Genomic DNA, 23,459 nt, shown 5'->3' with positions numbered 1-23,459 from the left:
AACATGCTGCTTCTGAGCCTGCCACTTTGAGTAGAACATGTAGGCACCCTAGAGAGCACCCTACCAATAAGGGAGCAGAACAGCGCAAAGCCTGGCCCAAGCACAGGTACCTGCAAGTAAAGGTGAACTTCTCGAGGTCAGCAAGATGCCAGCTCCTGGAGCATTGGCACATCAGTGGGACCAGGTAATGAGCATTCAGACGCAATTATGTGACTCGAGTAACTTGGATGCATGTGTCTTGGTTGGCTGTCTTTTTTGTTGGGAAATCCCTGCAATTGTGGGGTTCTACAGATTTTAGAAACCACAACCCTTCGGGACGTACACATACGTTGCTGTTATTCCTCTTGTCCAAGCTAAGCAATAGGGCTTTGAACCACAGACCTCTTGGGCAGGTTGTCACTTATTTTGTGTTCACTAACTCCACAGTTTCTCAGCATGACACTCCCACTTGTAAGTATTTGTTTGCTCCCATAACAAGTAAAACCACACAGCTGAGTTAATGTATCCATGTTATGGAGTTGACTTGCCAAAGCTTAGCGGGTGATATTCGGTCAAGGCAAAAGTCTGACGGTGGCTGCTCTTGTCTGCTACTAGGTCTGTTGCATCCAGCTCTCTAACATATACAGTAGTTGCACATTTTGATTGGTGTAGCATTTCTGTAAACTTGTCACCCACTGTTTCCACTTGGAGTTGCACGAATCCCAAATAATGTGACTCTGATCCAAGTCCCAATCCACCTTTCCTTTCAAATCCAAGATCGATCAAACCGTTTCCCATACGAGGGAGCACGTTTCCCTTTTTGAAAACATGAAATGGTCTTTGTGTCTCCGGAAGACACCTCCCGAGAAGCTGTCAAGACATTGGGCCTCATTACAAGTTTGCTGGTCCGGAAACAACGGTGCCGGTATGCTTACCGGTACCGTTGGTTTCCAGACCGGCCAAATACGAGTCTGCTGGCTGGTGCCGTTTCGCCCGCCATGGCTGACCCTGGCGGGCAGAACGGCACCCAAAAGCAGACTTTGACGGAAGCACCGGCACTGTTTCGAACAGTGCCGGTGCTTCCGTGCTCCCATTGCCATTGAGTCCTATGACACTCGAATGGGAATGGGGAGTAACAATTGTTGCCACCTGATTTACGGGACCGCCAGGACTTTAATGCCCCGGTTATTCCGGCAAGTCAGGCAGTGGTAATTGATCACGTGTCCGGCGACAGCCTGATGGTTTTACTGGCACGGCTACTGCTGGACTCGTAATGAGGCCCATTGAATCTGCATGGAGATGGATTTGAAAGACAATAACAATAAAAGGCTTGACGAGAAAAGCTCACATACTTCAAACTCTTCAAAAATATCTTTCAGAAAAAAAAATATAAAACAAATTATCGGATTACGTATTCATGGGGGTATATGCTAAAATAGTCAGTATTTATAGGCTTTCTTTATAGGACTGCAGAAGGGTGAGTTTTATCATAAGAGTAAGGTTCAACATTCTATTAGATGCTTGCGGGCTGCTTACGGTATGCATTAGTGCACACAAACTCCAGAAGAGAGAGAGCAAATGCAGGCTATGGTCTCTAGGGGCAAGTGCCCCATGTATGATTTGCTCCAAGTTCAAGACTTTAGGATACAGAATTTGTTTGGTTCAAAACCATGATACCACTCCAGTAGACTGCTAAATAGGTTTGCATGTAGTAAGCACCTTTGTTTGTATTCTGACTCGTTTTCTGTACAACCCCACAAGTAGCTTCTATGGAACAGGATCTTCTTTTCTCTGCAAAGCTCCCCAATGTCACTGTCTGGCCCAGTTGATATTTAATCACAAGAATAAGACTTCTTCATGGTCGTCTCGTCGTATAGCTTCCTCCTCCAAACCTGGCGTCTCACTCGGACTTGGAGGCACGGGTTCTGGTGTCTGAAGAGGATTCTAGTTTACGCAGGGTCTTAAAGTTTCCATGTACAATCTGGTTGCTTCATAGCATGTATCTGCAGCTGCCAATGAAAGCAGGGAGTGGCAGCCTTTTGGGAGCCTAGCGGGAAGAGCAATGTGCCTAAGCATTGTGTGGAAAGGACGTCATGGCATTCCCTGTCTTCGATCGCTCACTAAGAAAGGGGCTTCGTTTTTCTGGCATATTAAGGAGAGGGGTTGACTAGTCGGGGCTTGTGGGTAAACTGGAGTGTCTGATGAGCGAAAGACTCTCCTCCCTCCACCTCAGGTGGTATTTTGTCTGTGCCACGATACCCTAAGTGGCCAATGGGCCTGGCCTGCCGCCATGACTAGTTTTCACTTTTGCTCCACTGTGGTTCACTGGACATAGCCAGAGGGCACATTGCCATGTCACATCAAGCCACTCAAGGTGTCCACTGTGCCTCCTGGCCTGCAGTCAGGCCTGTTGGCCACTTAACTCCTATTAGGAATCCGTGGGCAACAAGGGCAAATCATATCCACAGCACTGGTGGATAAAAGGTTAAAGCACTGTTTTTTTAAATTTATTTTGTAAGACGTTTAAAAACGGCACCAGTTATATTCTGATAATATAATTGTATGTGGGCTGAGCCAGTCAATTCATCATACAAAAAATAATAATTTGAGGTGTGCATCTGTGATGTGGAGTTTGGTTCTGGAAGGAAACTGTAGTTGTCCCGCTGTTGGGATTTACTATATTCGATATTACCAGACAGTACTTCTATCCTGTCATTCTCCAAAGGTACTGGCAGAGTCCCGACAATGCCACCATTAGACTGCATTCAAATATTTCCCCTAGGACGATGCCTCGCCGGAGACCAATGGTGGTATTGAACATGTCCTATAGAAGATATGTGCTGTCCGTCTAAAATGTTAGTTTTTCCGCAGTTCGGCGCTCGTTGATTAGGCAATGCTCTTTTGCCAGAAGATTATTTGGGGGAGCAGTCAGGCCCAAACAGTATTTCACAGTGGTGATACAGAAAATTAGTTGGTGAATTTATTTTATAGTTCCATCAACTCTTGAGTCTAACACTCAAAATAAATATGTTCAGCTGCTGTTCATCTGCTTCCTCAACCGCACTCTTTACCCGTGTTTGCATATGAAGTGGAGCAAGTGTTGGAATGCAGTCCCATTGTGTGCCGTGGAGGTCTCTTTGCATTTGGTGGTGGTGGAACTAGAGATATGACCCCTATGTGTCTCCTTGTTCTTCAACAGTGGGACAGAGTGCCTGCGCCTCCCTGCCCAACCTAATCACTGATGCTCTCCTTTTTCCAGCCATTAACAAAGGCAGAAGTTAAATGCTGATTTTATGACTGTATGTAGGCCGAGACAGTTGATTGATCAGACTTTAAAAATGGTATTCAAGGCAAGCACTGGTGATGTGCAGCTTAATTCTGGGAGCGAACATTGCAGGTGGCCCTGTGCTGGGATGTACTATACAGGATATACTACATGGAGTAGCAGATGTTATTGTTGAACATCAGTGGCCTCTATAATAATCCAGCCATGATGGCCTCTTTGGATAACTGGTTTAATTCTGGGAAAAACCTGTTGTAGCCGTCCTCCACCACCCCCATGTTCTTTTTCTCCATGAGTATAAGACGCATTAACATTTACAGTAGGTATTTTAATCATGCCATGTTGAGGTATTAGGTCAAAAAACCTTTTTTCTGAGGATCGGAAAAGAAAGATCGATTTAGAAAGACCACTCTGTGCGGTGTATGGAACTCATGGTGGTAACAGTAAAGACAGATAGAAGTGATCACAGTTCAAGGATGTTTAATGAACAATTAATGAAGGGTGGAAAAACGCCTAACCTAAATCTAAGATAGGAGCAAGCGTCGACCATCAAATGAAAAATAAGGCACTCCTAGTGGCGTTGTGTCAAATAAAAGGGCCTATACTAAAATAAATCTATTGCCAAATCCTTACAACTAATTATAGAAAATAGTGTGGGATAGGACTTCAATAAAGAAAGAAGTGTTCCAAATAATAAGTCAGGATGTAATTGCCAGGAGGTCTCCCTTCCCCACTTTTTCAGCCTAGGACAAGGTGGCACCTTGGAGCACATCACACGCTCTAGCCTTCTCAGCACGAGCAGACAGTTCTGAATCGGCTGTCAAGATTCCTCGAGGGCCAAGTCTATTTTCAATAAAAAAAATTTTCTTGCATTCGAGGCCTGATGTATCCAACAAACATACACAAAGTTCTGCTTCACGTATACATTGGGTGATGGTTTCACCCATGGGTCCCCCTCTTCCAGACGTAGACCCTTCACAAATCATATTGAACAGTTCCTTTTCAGAGAACTTTGGGTGCCAACTTTCCTCCCCGCATCTCCCTCTTTCGGGCTCGGACCCATTTCAGACTTTGCCTCCCTCCTTCAGGTTTACTGTGGCTTTTCTTACTTTCACAAATCTTAATGTCTTATTAAACAGTTCTTCGGGCCACACCCCTTTTGACGGCTTTCCTCTGCAGGGTTTACTCTCCAACTTTTACAACACACTGTTCATATGCTCATTTCACCATGCAGGATTAATTTCCCTTAGCTTCTCAATCATCTGTCGGTCAAAGACTTTCAAAGGTACTGAGGATTTTACAAAACACCTGTATGACCACTTTGACCCCTTCTCGCCTCTTCCCAAGGGCCTCTGGTTACAGTAGTCTTTCTACCATCGGGTAATCAATTGCCCAGAGTAATCCTGCCTGACCACCAACGTGGTTCCGGCCTCCTCTGCTGCTGGTTTTCCCCCTCTTTAGCTTTTTAAAGTTCAATTTAGCCATTGGCTATTTATCGTTCATCACAGTTCGGTTTCCTATTTGTTTTCCCCTCGACTCACCGATTATGATGAACTGCTTGGCTTTCTTCTTCTTCGAGTCACGGTTGGTACCACAGAGACCTGCGTCTCTCCCTGGCTTGGTTATCAGCGTATGAGTGTCTTGTGTACCGTAGACATCTGCTGCCACATATGCTGTTCTTTGTTCATGGTCTTATGTTTCTTTTTGCAGAGGTTTCACATACCTGGATCGGAAAGGGAAAGGTCACTTCTCTCTCTGTCGCCCTCTCGGTATTTGCTGTCTTTCGGCTCCTCTTGAACGGCTGTGCTAAGTTAGGTCTCAAGTCGTGCGGTCTGCCTTGTTCGTCCTTTGCTCTCGTGCTCCACATTTTATCCCTGTGGGGAAGGGAATGGGCCGTCAGGTGTGTGTGGTTCTGGTCAATTGCCTGACTTTGCCTGACCCTTGTATTGGGACATGTTCGTGTTGGAAAAGGGGGGGCAGTATTTTGGAATATCCTACATGCTAGGATGGGGAAAAGGTGTTGAAAGAAGTGGGATACCTCGTCTCACCCCTCGGTGTACCACTCCCACTCCCCAAAGGCCCCCATACAGGTGATCCTCGCTCAATGGTCCACCCCCAGGAACTTAATTCAATAGTAATGGCCGTGTCCTGGCCACCTGGATGACAGATCCCCAGGGACAAGGTATGGAGACCTCTTCAAGTTTCTCACAGCGGTCACAGAGCAGTCCTTTTTAAATCGACTGTCATGCCCCTGCCACAAACTAGGGTGCGCAGGGGCTGACAGGCGCAGGCTTGTCGTGTGAGTGAATGTGGGGCTATGTGTGTGTGTGTGTGTTTACGTACGTGTGTGTAGTAAGTGTGTTTGTGCTGGGAAGGGGGTGATGGGTGTGCAAAAGGTATCCGGGGGGGTTAAACTCCCACCGCTCCATTAACAAAACAGCCAGAGACGGTGGGTGTGGGAAGGGATCACCTTGCAACGGGGGAGTTGAGGGATATGTCATATTTCTGCATTTTAAAGCCAACACAAATACGGCCGAAAAACATTGGTCCTTTTTGTGTTTGGTCTTTAAAATGCATAAATTTGACCTAGAACCCATTTTATGTCTGGGAAATTTACCACACCTGATCTCATGAAACCATGTCATGAAGAAATATGTAGTATAAAGTAGGTTCTTAAATCTGGTGCACATGCTCGAACAGAGGACGGTTGGTTGGTGGCATTTTCGGGTCTCACTGATTCCTATAATTTACATAATTTGAAGGCATTCAAATATGCCCTCAGCATAATTCCTTCTACACAACCAGTGCTCACATGCGGCTTGAGCTGTTAAAGGGCAGTATTGTTAATCGAAATACGTGATTGTCCCCTGCTCTGTCACTTTTGGTCCACCAGTGCTCTTTTACACCATCCTTATTTGCCTTTGTTTTAATTCTGCCCAAGACGGAAATTCCTACAGGACACACTAACAACAACATGGCCTGTTCTGACAAAGTTACCACTAGAAGAGTTCTCGTTCAGGAGATCGGTATTTGGTGCTCGGGCAAGCCAGCTACTTGGCAATGTCACCTCTCTAAGTGGTACATGTGGGATACACTGGAGTGTGCCCAACCTCCATACTCCCTTTCAACTGGCAGCCCAGAGACCTTAATAGGTCTCCTGTGTTGGAATCCCAGGAGATGAGTTATATGGGAGAAACAAACCGAACCATCATAAAGGCATACAGTGACATTGAAGGTCAGAAGTATTCTGCTCAGTGGTGAACAGTGATTTCAAACTCAGTAAAGGCAGAAAACACAATAACATGGTCACACACAGGGCAGAAGTCTGCCTGTGTAGCACAAGAATTTCTCGCCCTCCGTTTGGGATGCTGAAGAGTGATCACAGACTGAACAGCTCAGGAGAGTTGCAGGCTCAGAAGCAGGTGGAAGAAAGTTAACCTCCATGCTCAGAGATCGGCCCACATAAAGAAAGAGCGCTCAGACAGGCAAGGGAGAAGAGTTGCAGACTCGCCCGACCACCATGTTGCTGTTGCCTTAGTTTGTGGTGATGAATTCCAGACCAATAACCAATTAATGCGTAACACCTGCAAGGGATGTTCGGGAGACTGTAAATACATGGAATGCTCTAGAGAAGGGAAACACATGGAACAGAAATGACCCAAAAAAGCAGTATTCCTTGATGGTCAATTAAGTCTTTCTGTACATATTTTTTCCACAAGGATTTCTCCAGCAGATGGTGACTTTGTTTTATGGTCACTCTCACCTCATGCGATTTGCTCACATTGCATTATGGGACTGGTAGTCTTGGCTCCCATATAGTGACATTGAAACATTATGGGTACTTACCACTTTTCTGTTGTCAGGGGGCCTATTTCATACACTGAATAAAAAATATACTCTCAAAAAACCAAGGAAACAGGCTACTCCTCCCTGGACCACGTTAATCAATGGCCTTAAGCTATGGTGTGTGCTGAGGTTGAACCAATCCAATGCACATCTATCAGAGATATATTAAAAGTGATTTAATGGACTATAATTCATAGCCAAAATACAATTCAATCATAAAAGAATACAACACGTCACTTATCCTAAAACCTTTGACCCATAGTCTGACCAATCAAATACATGAGTCAGATTTTTGATTGATTAGGTTTTTTGTTTTTCACCACTTGGTATTTTTCCTGTACGAAATTATAGTGTGAGGAAGGTCTAGAGGAAACTCGCTCTGTAGAGAGCACAGTGTACAGTACTAAAATCAAGGGAGAAACAATTCTAATAACAAAACCCGTTTTGAAGTACAGGAAATATACCACGTGGTTTGGTGTGTCTTGGCGGCGAGTTCATCCGAACTGAGCTGGTTTAAGACTTTCTTAGTTGTGGTGATAGTCTCACAATTGCGTACTAACTTAACAGCAGGATAAGGTGTTTTTTTCTTAATATGTCCGTGGGACGTCCAAGAATTAGGTCAAGTGTCTTTTTGTATTGGTATATGTATTGTTTTATGATTGAATTGTATTTTGACTATGAATTATAGTACACTAAATTACTTTTAATGCATCTCTGATGCATTGGATTGGTTCAACCTCAGCACACACCATAGCTTTAGGCCATTGATTAACGCGGACAAGGAAGGGGTAGCCTGTTTCCTTGATCCCATATAGTGACTCCACCAATGCCTTGATTGTATTTTGTCTTTCTCCCCTCCAGTGGTCTATGATGCCCTTTCTGCCCTGAAATGTGTTAATACATGTTCTGTCTGTGGAGAGAAGAGGGTGGGCACCGCTGGTTTTGTTAAATTCAATAGTATTCAAGAAGAGTTAATCAGGTTAGGTATCGGACCATACCATTGAGGCCTAGGTACCTAGGTACGAGTAATAGCAAAAAATGAGAACTAGGAATACTTCCTAATCCATGGTTCACTCTCGGTGTGCTCTTTTAAAAGAGCTACAACAGTTTTCAGTAATTGTTGTCAATTGTTCTCTTTTCATAGAACCATCTTCAATTTTGACTTGCCAATGGTTTGAGTAAAAGAGTCCCAATCTTTAATCAGAAGTAATATGCATTTCCATATGGCCCAGTCAGACAATGTGGCATAGCAAGCCAATGCATTTCGGATCGATTTCCATCATCCGGGCTTAACGCCACATTTTTTCGATCTAATAATCCGTTCAATCAAATAGTGACCCCCAACACCTGTGTCCAACAAACAATCCACACAGTGTTATCCACAACATAAAGTTCCCAGTGATTTATACATACCCATAATGTTGTAAATTTTGAATTATGTATAGGCCGGAAGCAAAGAGACGCTCCATGCCCAAACTTGATGGGCGCACCTTGGAAATGTGGACATGTAAATATTGACCATAATTTACTTACTCTCACATGAGTGTAAATACGTTGAGCCCTATTTGACACTATTGCTATTTTGTTACCGCACTTCAACGGGTGCTAACTGTGGAGAAACCAACCTTCAACGGAGGAGGGGCAGTCCAAGACCCCCACCATGCTGATGAACATTGGTGTGCAAGTGAACATGGAATCGCATTCAGCCTATTTTGCTGTTGGGTTTTGTTGTACTTTCCAGAGAGGCAGACATACCTTGCTTCCTTAGAATATATTATACTCGATGTATCAACCTGAGAAAGATGAATGTGTAGTCCTCCCTACCATGATTGAAACCAGTGACACACTGGTGTCCAAGGCAGCTTACTGTGCCATTTTACCATTATAGCAAGAGAGTGAAACAACAACAATTCCAGCTACACTTGTTTGCAAGATTGTTTTTTTTTTTTAACTCTGTACCATATTTCACCCTCTTAATGGAAATGCCTTAATGGTCTGTCTCCCTAAGATCAGAACAGTTGCACCGCTCATAAGTCTTGGTGCACTTGCGTAGTCCCACAGCTCTGATGCCTACTCAATCTACGAGGTGCATTTCTCCAACTTGCATAGTACCCTTGGACACCTGCCAACAATGTCCATCGTGGGCGTGACAACCACAACATTCAGAAAACGATAACAAATAAAGCAACACTTTTTCCCTGGATGAAATTCCCACCTAGTACAACTGTCCTTAACCACTACCTACTCTACTCTCATTCACTCACACAACCAATCACCAACAGTTTTAATAACATGTAATGCCTTCAGACAAAAACACATAATGCCTGTCTTCTGTACAATATGCAACAAACCTGCCAGTCATTGAATGATATGCTCAATATTTACATAATGTGCAGCCATGTTTTAGCCAAAGCCCTTGGGTCATGATGGCTTCACATGATGCGTGGTTCTCCCTGGCAGAACATGGAGAGTGCTACAGAAGATTTCCACGCAAAAGCCTCCTAGAAGCCTTCACTGTTATGGCTAACATGATCAGGGTAGGTGGATGACCATACACGGTGGGGCTGCTTCTGGCAGGATGCAGCTGATGTCCCATGTCAGAAGTCCAGTGTACATCTTCTGGGATGTGCTAATGATCATGTGTTGCTTCTGTTGCCATGAATATAGCTCTAATCATTAGCTCACTTTTTTGTCAAGGGTCTACCCCATACTGATGGTGCCTAATTACTTCAGAGTTGGTCAGAGTATTGACACGTTGATATCTGCTCATTATGTATTGTTCAAGTTTATGGACAGTTGTGTATGCAGTAAAATCACTTTTCTCTACATGTATGTGATAGAAAACATTGAAAGGATACCTTGTTTTAGCACCCAGCCAGTGGTGGTCAGTTCTGTTAGGTCCCTAATGCACGTGTTTACTCGCTCTGCCCCTTAACGTATAGCACGCACTGTAGAAATCCCAGGCTTTCTTGCATTGGGCTCAAGCTTGTGCTATGGCAAAGTGAATGAAACGACTGTAAGCTCTTCCATAATACGGCTCTCTAACAGCCATGCAAGCAACGTAAACCACAACACTGATTACGTACCTGCTCAATAGCTATCGCACCATATGAAGTGCCTCAATGTCATTTTAATATTAATATTTAATTCATGGATGCGTGAGATTACATCTGTACTCCACTGTGTGTTGCCCTACCTGATATGAATTACAAACCGCGCGCTGTCCTATGCGTGCGTAGCAATGCTTGAGTTATTGCTCGCATACATCCTAATATATAGGATGCAATATCCCGATGCCTAATCCATTCCCGATCCGCGGGGATATAAATGAATGTTGCATTGCCAAATGCCGGCATTAACATATTGTTTCTTTTAACAAGAAAAGCGCTGACGTCCACGAGCACGCTTGAGTGTGTACGCAAAACAGTGGGGTTGCGCGTTACAGCCCATCTTGACAAAGAAAATGTGCCATACATGAGTTTTTCAAAAAATATATATATGCTAGAGACATTTAATACCATTTTTGACATGTGATAACATTTTCTTTTTCTTTTTTAGGTACTTGTTTGTATTACAGCTCCGACACGACATCCTTTCAGGAAAGTAAGAACAATTTCTTATATTTGACATATCAAAGTTTACATGTATTTCTATCACCGAGAACAGCGCAGGAACTGGCCCGGAATAAGACAGAGCTGCGTTCCTGCAAAAACTGTCTTGCCGGCGCACTGTTCCTGTACAGATGAGTACGATTCGAGACTTAGGTTTAACCAAATATTCTGATTGTTAAATATGGAATTATAGCATCCAGAAAGTAGAGTATTTCTCATATTTTTTTGTAGAAGTAGATTTTTCCATACATTTGTGCAGACTGCATAAAAAAGCTTGTACCAGGCCAAATTGCCACAGGATGTCCCACATGTTCAGACGTTGCATTGAAAATAGCACCTAGCGAGAGGAGGGGAGGCTAGAGCAGGATAAGGAGTTGCATCTTTCCTACATGTAAGGATGGTCCATCCATCATAACGATTTTTTAAATGAAGGTAAACAATTACAAAGTGAGTCATTCTGAAAACAAATGCAAACGATAGTATTAAACTTCAACTAAATGAGATTTTAAACCTGATTAAAGTGAAAATTAACTACAGTCAATAAAAACATTGGAAAACTGGTTTCTCTTTTTCCAACTATAAACCAGTACTTACTGTTAATATTGCTAAAAGTATTATAACTATTAACATTACCTTCATGATTAATATTTTTAAAAATTAGAAAATGAAATTAAGCAGAATCCTGACATCATTTGTCTTTATATTTATTATTCTGTGATTATCATTTAGATATTTTACTTTCCCTGAATAATTGATTAAAAACTCAGATTCTAGGGGTTTCGTCCCAGGTTCTGTCATTCACCTTTTAATAAACAGCGACTGTTAAAATGTGTTTAAATAAGGTGGTGTTTTCAAACATGAAACCGCTCTAATTTAAAGAAATATGAATAGTCAAAACAAAAGTGGAGCTTTTCACCATCCTTGAATTTGTCACTATGGGCTGCTCACAGTTAACCATGTTTTGTCAAATGGAAGCACCTCATAATTGGTTCCTCAGTCGTCGCCTGCTATATTACTTTACATAATCTGCATAAATATGCAGACTGACTGCGGCTTTAATGGGATGTTCGGCCCCGGCAACACAATTAGGTGATCCGCACACGCACTGGCAGACTGCACTAGACTACACACATGGTTGCCACTGGAATGGCATCACAGGGCCTTTGGCGAATCTGCAGTGTGTCAATACTCGGTCCCGGGGGCCAGGGGCATGCAGTATGCAGTCTAGGTGCGTGTTAGTAAGCTGTCTGCAGTGTGTCAATACTCGGTCCCGGGGGCCAGGGGCATGCAGTATGCAGTCTAGGTGCGTGTTAGTAAGCTGTCTGCAGTGTGTCAATACTCGGTCCCGGGGGCCAGGGGCATGCAGTATGCAGTCTAGGTGCGTGTTAGTAAGCTGTCTGCAGTGTGTCAATACTCGGTCCCGGGGGCCAGGGGCATGCAGTATGCAGTCTAGGTGCGTGTTAGTAAGCTGTCTGCAGTGTGTCAATACTCGGTCCCGGGGGCCAGGGGCATGCAGTATGCAGTCCAGGTGCGTGTTAGTAAGCTGTCTGCAGTGTGTCAATACTCGGTCCCGGGGGCCAGGGGCATGCAGTATAGGTGCGTGTTAGTAAGCTGTCTGCAGTGTGTCAATACTCGGTCCCGGGGGCCAGGGGCATGCAGTATGCAGTCTAGGTGCGTGTTAGTAAGCTGTCTGCAGTGTGTCAATACTCGGTCCCGGGGGCCAGGGGCATGCAGTATGCAGTCTAGGTGCGTGTTAGTAAGCTGTCTGCAGTGTGTCAATACTCGGTCCCGGGGGCCAGGGGCATGCAGTATGCAGTCTAGGTGCGTGTTAGTAAGCTGTCTGCAGTGTGTCAATACTCGGTGGCCAGGGGCATGCAGTATGCAGTATGCAGTCTAGGTGCGTGTTAGTAAGCTGTCTGCAGTGTGTCAATACTCGGTCCCGGTGGCCAGGGGCATGCAGTATGCAGTCTAGGTGCGTGTTAGTAAGCTGTCTGCAGTGTGTCAATACTCGGTCCCGGGGGCCAGGGGCATGCAGTATGCAGTCTAGGTGCGTGTTAGTAAGCTGTCTGCAGTGTGTCAATACTCGGTCCCGGGGGCCAGGGGCATGCAGTATGCAGTCTAGGTGCGTGTTAGTAAGCTGTCTGCAGTGTGTCAATACTCGGTCCCGGGGGCCAGGGGCATGCAGTATGCAGTCTAGGTGCGTGTTAGTAAGCTGTCTGCAGTGTGTCAATACTCGGTCCCGGGGGCCAGGGGCATGCAGTATGCAGTATGCAGTCTAGGTGCGTGTTAGTAAGCTGTCTGCAGTGTGTCAATACTCGGTCCCGGGGGCCAGGGGCATGCAGTATGCAGTCTAGGTGCGTGTTAGTAAGCTGTCTGCAGTGTGTCAATACTCGGTCCCGGGGGCCAGGGGCATGCAGTATGCAGTATGCAGTCTAGGTGCGTGTTATTAAGCTGTCTGCAGTGTGTCAATACTCGGTCCCGGGGGCCAGGGTCATGCAGTATGCAGTCTAGGTGCGTGTTAGTAAGCTGTCTGCAGTGTGTCAATACTCGGTCCCGGGGGCCAGGGTCATGCAGTATGCAGTATGCAGTCTAGGTGCGTGTTAGTAAGCTGTCTGCGGTGTGTCAATACTCGGTCCCGGGGGCCAGGGGCATGCAGTATGCAGTCTAGGTGCGTGTTAGTAAGCTGTCTGCAGTGTGTCAATACTCGGTCCCGGGGGCCAGGGGCATGCAGTATGCAGTCTAGGTGCGTGTTAGTAAGCTGTCTGCAGTGTGTCAATACTCGGTCCCGGGGGCCAGGGGCATGCAGTATGCAGTCTAGGTGCGTGTTAGTAAGCTGTCTGCAGTGTGTCAATACTCGGTGGCCAGGGGCATGCAGTATGCAGTATGCAGTCTAGGTGCATGTTAGTAAGCTGTCTGCAGTGTGTCAATACTCGGTCCCGGGGGCCAGGGGCATTCAGTATGCAGTCTAGGTGCGTGTTAGTAAGCTGTCTGCAGTGTGTCAATACTCGGTCCCGGGGGCCAGGGGCATGCAGTATGCAGTATGCAGTCTAGGTGCGTGTTAGTAAGCTGTCTGCAGTGAACCTTGTTCTATAATTCAGGCTATGAGCATAGGCACCAAGCTCACTGATGCAAAAGGGGCTGTGGCCCCCGTTCTCCTTGAACAACGCACGTGGGGCAGTAGTGCCATTTTGCCCCCGTGGAGATTTTGTAAGCATTTTCATGCAGGATTTTCGCAAGTGCAACCAAAAACGGACATAACGCAAAATCCGGACTCAGCGAAGGCAGTCTTAAAAATGCACGCACACTCCGAGTAGCTTCACGCCCCCTCATCAAGGCAGGGCGTCTGGCTCCTCTCCTGCTGTGCTCAGGCTGTGTGAGGGATCAGCGGGCATCTTGTAAAATGAGCAAGGCCACCTCTTCATCCCCTCAGTCTTGATTGGGGGGGAGCAGAGAGGAGGGGGGGGCAAAGCTAGTGGATACGCCATGCTTGCTGTTCTGCTTTTGCTGTTACTTATTTTTCCACTTTGATTTATTTAATTTTATTTGCTCCGACTTTTTAATTTCACTTTATTTCCATTCTTTCTCCAATGCCTTTCTTTTTTTAACCCCTTTTTCCCCATCCAGCTTTCCTGTCAACCGTCTCTTTTTCTTTGCCTCTTTCACCTCGTTTGCTGCTGTCTCAATCTTCCTCTCTTAAGCAGGGAGTCAGTCCCCAAACTTTCCCGGGTCACATGTCCCTATCTGTGTTAAACTAGAGGCCACTCATTCAAACTCCAATAAGACAGCTCAGCATGTTAATGCACCTGCCGTGGAATTCTGTGTGCAACCAGAGGGTCCACCTGCCTAAGAGACTGGCAGAGAGGAATGGAAGAGGGGTAATATGGAGAAAGGAATTGGAGGAAGGGTCTTGGGTAAAGACATGGAGAGAAAGAGGCAGGGAGTGGACCAGAGATAGAAATGTGAGTAGAGGAGGGAGGGCGAAAGAGCATGAGTAAGTGGGGTCAGAAAAAGGCCAGCAATGAAGAAAGAATGAGGTAGGAATTGGGGTGTAATGTGTGGCGAGAGATGGGGTAGGGATGAGAAGGGAGGGACACTGAGGGAGTGTGAGATGAAATGAGCAAAGGGAAGAAAAATTAACCGAGTAAAGAGAGGGAGATGAAGAAGAGGGAATGACAAATGGGAAAAGATTGAGGGTGAGTGGGTAGACAGGGTTGTCGAACTCTGGGCCGCAAGGGCCGGAATCCTGACAGGTTTTCAGGCTATCCCCCATTAATATTTATGAGGGAAAATGTGCATGCATTTAGAATCATATGCAAATTTGTCTCATGAATATTAATGAGGGGTATTCTCAAAACCCAACATGGATTCAGCCCTCGAGGTGGATTACCCTGGGGTAGATGGAGCGAGGTGGTAGGATGGAGGAATATTGGAATGGGGAGTCAGATTGCAGGGGTTAAGGGAAGGTAAGTGCAGAAGGGCGGATGCATGGATTGTGTAGATAAGTGAAGACACAACGCCCTTAGAAACTAAAGCTATAAAACTGAAAAATAATCAATACCCTCACAGGTGCAGCAAGGATCCAGGAAGCGATTTGCCAGCTTCAACCAGTGCAGCTGAACCACAGACCTTCTGAAGTGCAAGGCCTCTCTGGGATCCTCCTTCTAAAGGCAGTGGGAAAACGCCAACCAAACATTGTGTTCCCCCAGCTCCTGAATGTTACACTGACAGACAGAGATTATTTTCTTTTTGCAAGGTACAATGTCGGGCCCTTTTCATTTTTTCATTTGAAATGGGCATCAAGCCTCAGAGTGCCCCTGAGAAGCTGTCCCATGTTGGCAGCTTTATGACATTGCAACATGCTCTTTTAATTCAGAAATGAAATGTGAGATTTGCAGCGCACACATTACACCCTACCATTGCTGGCGAGTTCAGGCCATCACCTTCCTCCGGCCTCTTGCAATATCCAGAAACCTTCATATGACTGAATTGCATTTTCACTCCTGTTTCCATTACTTTAGCACCCTGCTGTTAATCACTCTTTGGAGTGATAGCTTTTCAGGGAGAGGTATTGTTTCAGCTCCCTGCTAGCTGCCTGTGCATGACAATCTGCAGCTATTAACCTCCTTGCTGCATTCTTTTGACTCCATTATAAATATATGCATCCGACGGGTACTTTGGCCTGTTTTTCCCAACTGAAGGTAAGGGGGCTCCAAAACATCATTTAGAAATAAGCCCCAGCAGTCCTGACACAGTTTCAGCTGCCCTTGCAGTTTCCATTTGCATTCACTTCTCTTAACCCTTTGGCCCTTACAAAACCATGGTGGCTAGTTTAAATATGATTTATGGATCTGATTCATGCAGGTATGTATCAAAACCCAGGAATGGTTCCATGTGTGGCAAATACACCAATATGGATGAATGTATCTTTGCATGGAAGGATTGCCAGTAATAGTTGTAATTTCACTGAACTGTGTTTTACATTCGGAATGCTCTGTTTGTACTATTTTCCTTAATGAAACCCAAAGCATTATGCTGCTATGCTCGTTTAGACACCTAACAACAAAATCCCATGCTTTTAACAACTATTTCAAGGTATGTACAACTTTTTGGTGCACATCGTGCTAACATTTGCAGCAATAAGGTTAAGAAAGGTCAAAATAAAAGTCTCGTCCCTGTACTGAAAATCAAAGGTCTGCGCCTGCGACTATGAGGATGTAATATTCGATGGTGTGCAACGTGCAGAGTGTCCCTGTGTTCTGGTTTTCTGACTTTAGACCGTGACATTTTTTTTAAAACGCAACAGGATGCAGATTGGTGCGCCTGTGTTTACAGACCTTTCTTAGTATTTGCTGAATCACACATCTCTAGGGTATGTTTGTGTTTCAGGTCAGATAATCTTTCAAAATATAATTCCGGTGGCTAAAGGAAGGGGTGTGGTGAGGCTGCATAATGCGATAAGGAAGATGAAAAATAGTATTTTGCATGAATGTCGAGATAAGACCGCATGTTCAACTCTTCAGCACAACGTCTCAGCAGTTAATGTACCTACTGCAAATATGTGTGTATATCCTGAAGCTCACAGGTTTGAATGGAGTCGGGCATTACACTGCCTTTCATCTCTGTAGAGTCAAAAAATAGGTACTGTTGTAGTTAATTTTAAGATTTCATGGCACTCTACCACCTATAAAGATTTCTGGCAGAGTCAATAACTTATCTTATTCTGATTCTCATAATCATTAGTTCCCTGAACTGAGTGTAGTGTACCTGTGTCTAAAATGACCATAAGAAGAGTTTGGAACAGACACAGAAAGCCCTTGTAGGACAGGGCTGGGGCCAGTCATCTTTCAAACATGCAGCCATTCACCTGCTGCCACTTACATGAGCTCGATTGTGATTGGTAATATGACAGTAGGAGGTGGTCATGGGGTTAATTCACTGCTGAATTGCTTGAGAGCTGGGACGGATGCAATTTCATGTCAATCATGCGTGATATAGACTTTCACAGTGCTACAATCAATTGCATTAGTACCATCAAGTTTGTTAATTTTACAATAGAGACGTTTTTTGTTGGGGGCAGGTCTATACCCGAAGAAAAGGATAATATAATATCTTTTTGTCAAATACTTTGTGAGGATTTATGTTTTTACTATTTAAGGAAATCTATATGAAGTAAAGTATGCAGAGAAAGAAAAGTGCCATTTTAAAAATAAACATGTGAGCTGCTGCCTGCTCGCAGCATTTGAACAATTACACGTGCAGGAAAATGTACAATGTTTGCAGCCAATCTACAGTCAGAAATAATGTCCTAACTAACTGAGGCTGCCCGAGATAACAAATTGCAAGTACCAGAAAGTATCCTTGCAACTTTTATTAAAATGGAAAATATTTCCATTTTTATGACTATCTTGTCGAAATAAAGCAATAAAAGTAAAGTGAAAACATTTAACTTTTGGGAATAGAAGGAAAAGTGACATTTTCCTGTCCTACCCCAACAAGACACAGGGCATGGGGCTGGCTTTCCTCCGAAAGAAATGAACCTCAAGGCTTTGGGAGCTGAACCATACAACTTTATGACTATGCTTGGATCCGAATCTCAGGAAGCAGGCCCTGCAATAAAAACAAATGGTACACATTTACAACTTGCATCTGTCTCTGTGTTTGGGCTTATATTATGAAATGTATATGGAATTTATTCTGGACAGAGGTTAGTAGTGGTCCTTTATCATCTAATCTGATATTCCAATCAGCCAGGCCTTTCCTAAAGGAGTGTAACACATTTCAGGACTGGAGGTCTGCCTCAAAGGGGAATCCAAGTCCTGGTATCCCCCAATGAGGCGAGACCAAAGACAATAAGTGCCACTTTAACTACAAAGAATATTTGCCATGGTGAAAGAGGAGTAGCAAGAGTCATACAAGCCCCATCCCTGAACTAACAGGATGGATGGGACACCAGATGTTCTGTTGCTGGGCAGATTAACTGGAGTTCTAATAATTGGTAAATAAGAAAAAAGGCATCATTGAAATTACATTGGATTCAGGGTTCTGTTGATAACCTTTTTTTTTTTTAACAAAATGTTGTGGAGTTCATTTTTGCTTTAAATGTTCCACTTGAAAAACTCTCAGATGGTTATGAACCAAATATGTTTTTAAATTAGCAGTATTATGTAAATTAGGCGAATATGGATATTTATGTGCAGAAACGGTGCACATCAGTGATTCAAATATCATCGCGTTTGTGCCAGAGAGCCTGTTATTCTAAGCTGGAAATGGAATTTGTGTGTAAAAGTATTAGACGAAAAAGACATACATTTGAAGTAAACATATCCCATATCGTGACAAGATCTTAGTAGCATTATTTAATTTGACTGAGTGAGAGCAATCTGTGAACCGCATAGTAACATGATTTCATTTGTGGAATATGCTTTTTCAGAAAGGTACTATTGTGTAATAACAAAATCTCCAAGATGACAACACATCAAATGGGAGGGACGCTGGGTTTAGAAGTTACTCCCATCAGACTGTCCCCTTCATTAATATGCCCAATGCCCACAGAGAAATTGGTTCTGTGTGATGTCACTTTGGTAACACTGTCCAATCACATGGCTTGACCAATTATATTAGAGAAATCATCCACAACTTCATATAGCTCAGGGGCAACGCATTTGCCTTGGAATCAGGGCAACGCAGCGCAACACAGGTTGGAATCCCAATCCCGCGATTAGAAACCACTTGCTGGCATGAAGCACGTTATAAATGAACAATAAAACAAACAACAAAAAAAAACCATGTTTAAGAGGAGTGGTTTCTGTTTACAAAAGTTCAAACCCATAGATTCTGGGCACACACACTCGCTCCCACACTGACTGATGGAGAGGAAGGAGGAGAGAAAGGAGAATTGATAACAAAGTAAGGAGAATGGAACAGATTGCTTTCCGTTTAAGACCCATTTACTAGCTGATCACTGTGAAACGGGACTACCTGGAGGTAAAAACCCAGGCACTCTTCAGCAGAATAGATCACAGACGGGTCCCAATACAAAGAGGTGGGCCAGGCTGTGGGGGAAGCTGCCCTCATTTTGCTGACAGATGCCCACCTATAGGGGGAGAATTCAACCAGTCCTTAAGAGGCTGCCCACATGTCTGTGAGACAGCCAAGGAAATTCAGATGGAAGTATAATATAAAGAGAAAATAATCCTATGGGGAGCGATACTCAAAAAGGGGAATGCATTCCATCCTGGTCCTCTTTCATTTGTAACTGCTGATGGAGGGCAGCAGTATATAAATTGACTGTAAATCTTGGGAATTAAGTAAATATTTCAGAAGCATGTGTGCTTCTGGAGTAATTAATTTTGGAGACTATGGTGTGTGTATAGTGGGAGATTCCTTGACTCCTTTTCTGTGCAATGTACAAGCACAGAAGAGCAAAGGCTACTTCACTGTGTGCATACCCAGACAAATAATGTAATTGAAGTCCTCTCCTGGTTACATCACCAAGCAGAGTTCTGTTGATGGTGCTGATCCATTCAAGGAAAGGTAGAGGGTTATTAACTGCCTCCCGTGTTCCTGCTAAGCTGCCCATTGAAAATGAGAATCGCACACATTTACACATTAATGCAATCGAAACACCACTGGAGGGAGTTTAGCAAATATACACTTCGAATGGATTGTGTCTTCCCACGTATTCTTCATCTTTGATAATTATCTTCATGCCTCAGCGACTTCAAAACCATTTCTCCTCGACAGAGGGCGCTGTGCGGTAGCGTCGATGACTCGATGTTCCTCAAAGGCCTCTGTTCGATGATCGACATCATCTGCAGTATATGTATCAGGTGCAGACCCCGTTGGCTTTAGTTCAGTTTTTCCGACACAACTTTCGCTTCGAGAGAAATTATGGTGCACTTTGGTTCGTTAAATAGAAAAACAACATGTCTTCACCATGGACTCCATCGACGCCCAAGATGGGTTTTAAGAAATGTCCATCACCGACCCCCACCGCGTTTGCCTGTCATCCCACAGCATGGAGCATCGTAGGAAGGAGTGCAAATACTGTCAGGCCGTGAGGGACAAGACTCTGTGAGAGCGCAAAGCTAAATTGGCGGTGGGTAGAATTCCAAAACCCCCTTATGTCCAGAAAAAACGTAAATCGGATGAGTCGAAAGATTCTCCTCATCGAAAAAGATCGAAGAAATCTTGATCGAGAAGTCAGTTGCATCATTCTTCATTTTCTTCCGGAAACTGAAGAAAAGACGTAATTGGTCTTCTTACTCGAGTGACTCCTCACCCAAGAGAATAACATGTCCAACTAAATCAGACTCCCCTAGCAAAATGAGAAATGTTTAGGAGGGAGATGATGAAAATCTTCGAAAGAGAAGCCATTACTCCCTCGAAAGAAGTGAAGGAAGTCCATGTCCTTGTCGCTCTGCATAAAGACGACAAGGGGAGGTCGAAGGCTACACCCTGTGCACCCTCAAGTCTGAGGCGCAAGCCTGATGGAACATCGAGAGCCTTCGAATCCTCAAAAGAGTGAAAAGGTGTTGCGGACCTCGACAAGATGAGAGTCCAGCCCTTCGAGGGTTTTGTCGAAAACATCTTCTTCGAAAATAAAATCGGTTCCATCGACGCCCAAGACGTCAGTATCTTCAACACCCATTTTGAAGCCATCAACGCCAAAGTCGAACACTTCGTTGCCATTAATCTCGAGGCCTGCGCCAAAGACTTTTTCTGAGACATTGAAGGCAACCCAAGAGATCTTATAAGCCTCTCCCACAAAAAAAAGATTTCTTCAAATCTCTTTCTTCAATCTATGAAGATCATGAACCATCTGATGATGATGCCTGCAGAGTATGGTGAGAGTCCGGCATCTCCCCTTAATAATGGTCAGGAAAACCTAACTAAGGATCCACACCTGCAACCTTTTAAGTGGTTGCAGGTGTATAAAATGAAAGCCAGAGAATAGTACAGGGAGAAACGGGGAGGCCTGTGGGGGAGAGACCAGCAGGGGACCCTTTCCAGGAGACAGCAGCCGTGGTGGGACCTGTGGAGGAGGCAAGCTGCCGTCCAGCAGCCCAGATAGGGAACCTATGTATCGTGAAACTTTGCAGGAGAAGCCAGGAGACTGTCCACATCCACACAGAGGTAGCAGAGCTACCACAGTGTGCGAGGTGGGCCAAGGCGTGCCAGCAGGGCTCGCAAGAGCTGGACCACCAACCTTTGAAAAGGAAAGAAGCAGCAGGAGCCACTAACGAACAATGCTAAGGACCAGTGAGTGTCGGGGAGAGGCACTCGACCACCAGGGCATGCTTAGTGGGCTGTGAGTAGGTAATGAATGCATATTAATTACTGAACTGAACGGAAACTTGAAATTGAGCATAATGAATGCCTATTAATTACCGAATTGAAAGGGAACTTGAAATTGAGCATAATGAATGCATATTAATTACCAAATTTAATGGAAATTTGGAATTAAGTATAATGAATACATATTGAATACCAAACTGAATGGAAACTGAAAATTAAACATATTGAGTGCATATTAATTGGCGAATTGAAGGAAAATTGTAAATCACGCATAACAAATTCACATTGAATACCAAACTGAATGGAAAGTTGAAAATAAGCTAATTGAATACCTGTTGAAAACCGAACTGAATGAAAACCTTGCAATTCAGCTTGTTGAACATGGAATTGAGTAAATCCTTTATGGGTAAAGCTAAGGACAGCCAAAGAGAAAGTGCCCATATGAAAACAACATATAGGAAAGAGCACAAGTGTGAAAATGTGCCACAGAAAGGTGGGACATGAGCAAGCCCCACCACAAAGTGAACTTTGTGAGTAAATGCAGTGCGGCAAGGCCAACGACTGGCAAGAGGTGTGCGACACGTGATGGCAGAGACAAGAGGCTAACGAGGAGAAGCCAGAGAAATGTAAATACTGCACATGAGCCAAGAGGCCAACAAGGAGAAACTAAGAATGTGAGATTGTATACAGGCACAAGTCTGGAAGAACGTGTGTGGGCTGAGGAGCCCAGGGATCCTGATTGAGTGACCTGTGATAAGTGGACCGTGTGGTCTGACAACTGCGCCTAGACCAGTGAGCCTGGGACTGTGAGAACCAAAGATCTTGTGTAATTAATCAAGAAGAGGCACTGCAAGTGAACTGGTGAGGCAATCCAGAAAGAGGGTCAGGCTGACCTCGAGTTGTGTCTCTGTAACAAGTGGCCGAGTTAAAGTCTTGGGGAATGGCACTCTGAGTGAGACTGGAGGAACTGTAAGTATTGTCTTGAGAACAAAGCCTCAAGATCCTTTTCTTTTTAATTGTGTTTCTTGGAACTTGCGGAAGGAAACCCTGAGGATTGTGTGGAACTGTGTTACCTTGAACATGGGAAAGTTAATTCTGAAACTTTTGTGGAACTTTCTGGAACTTGAGGAAGGGGTGCTGAAAAGGAAGCTAAGAGCTGGAAGAAGCTCAGAACTTTGTTGTTCATCATTTATCTGATTATTGACATCCCTACACACTGTTTAGCTTTAGGTTTGAGGGCAAGCATAGGTTTTGGACACAGACAGACTTTTAAATTGAACTCTTTGATTCAGATTTTCCATAGTTTCATTCAGGTAGGGAAATCCCACCTTTGCATATGGCAATTTAGGCCTTCTACCATCCTGACATTTAGGTTAATAAATATCTATTGTTTGAACTTTAAGTCTGTTGTCTGTGTCTTCCTTCATGATGCCTTCAAAATACATATATAGATACACTTTTTGGTAGTAGGTCCAGCTTTTACAGACTTTTGGGTGGAATGTTTACCTGCCATACACATGATGGTGGGCTTCCCCTTACCGGAAAGTCCTCATTTGTGCTTACTGGTAGTTTAGGGAATTATGCATTTGCAGAGATTATCCTACAGCCTATACTGAAATCGGTATTGTCAAGGAAATAGTGTATTTCTAAGCTGTGGGGTGGGGCTGACCCAAAATAAAACAATATGCAGTTGCCAACTATCCGGCAGGCTGATCTACAATGGTGTGGAAGGTTGGCCAGTGCTTTGCAGGTGGTTCCAGAGTCATTCAGAACTTTGTAGGCATCACTCTTAAGTGTTGCATTTATCAACCCCCGAGTGGGACGGCTATACCTATCCTGATCTTATCATCCAGAGAGATCCATGCTACAACTCACTCATGAGGCTGAAAAAGTCTGGGGCTGTTTGTGATCTCTTGGAGAAGGGATCTGACCAAGAAGCTTGG

At 44.3% G+C, this 23,459-nt stretch overlaps 1 protein-coding gene across 1 annotated transcript in view; it reads left to right on the top strand.

Annotated features, from left to right (window-relative positions):
- EPB41L4B (erythrocyte membrane protein band 4.1 like 4B) overlaps positions 1–23,459 on the top strand; it is a 950,447-nt gene that overhangs the window by 620,731 nt on the left and 306,257 nt on the right. The window contains exon 5 of the mRNA XM_069620555.1: positions 10,667–10,711. Within this exon, the coding sequence (XP_069476656.1) occupies positions 10,667–10,711 (45 nt within the window). The remainder of the gene's footprint in view (positions 1–10,666; positions 10,712–23,459) is intronic.

The sequence above is a fragment of the Ambystoma mexicanum genome, chromosome 5q (assembly GCF_040938575.1).
Source record: "Ambystoma mexicanum isolate Mex_15411 chromosome 5q, UKY_AmexF1_1, whole genome shotgun sequence".
Taxonomy (NCBI): Eukaryota; Metazoa; Chordata; class Amphibia; order Caudata; family Ambystomatidae; genus Ambystoma; species Ambystoma mexicanum.
Note: the sequence above shows the minus strand (reverse complement) of the source record. Positions and strands in the feature narration are given on the sequence as shown.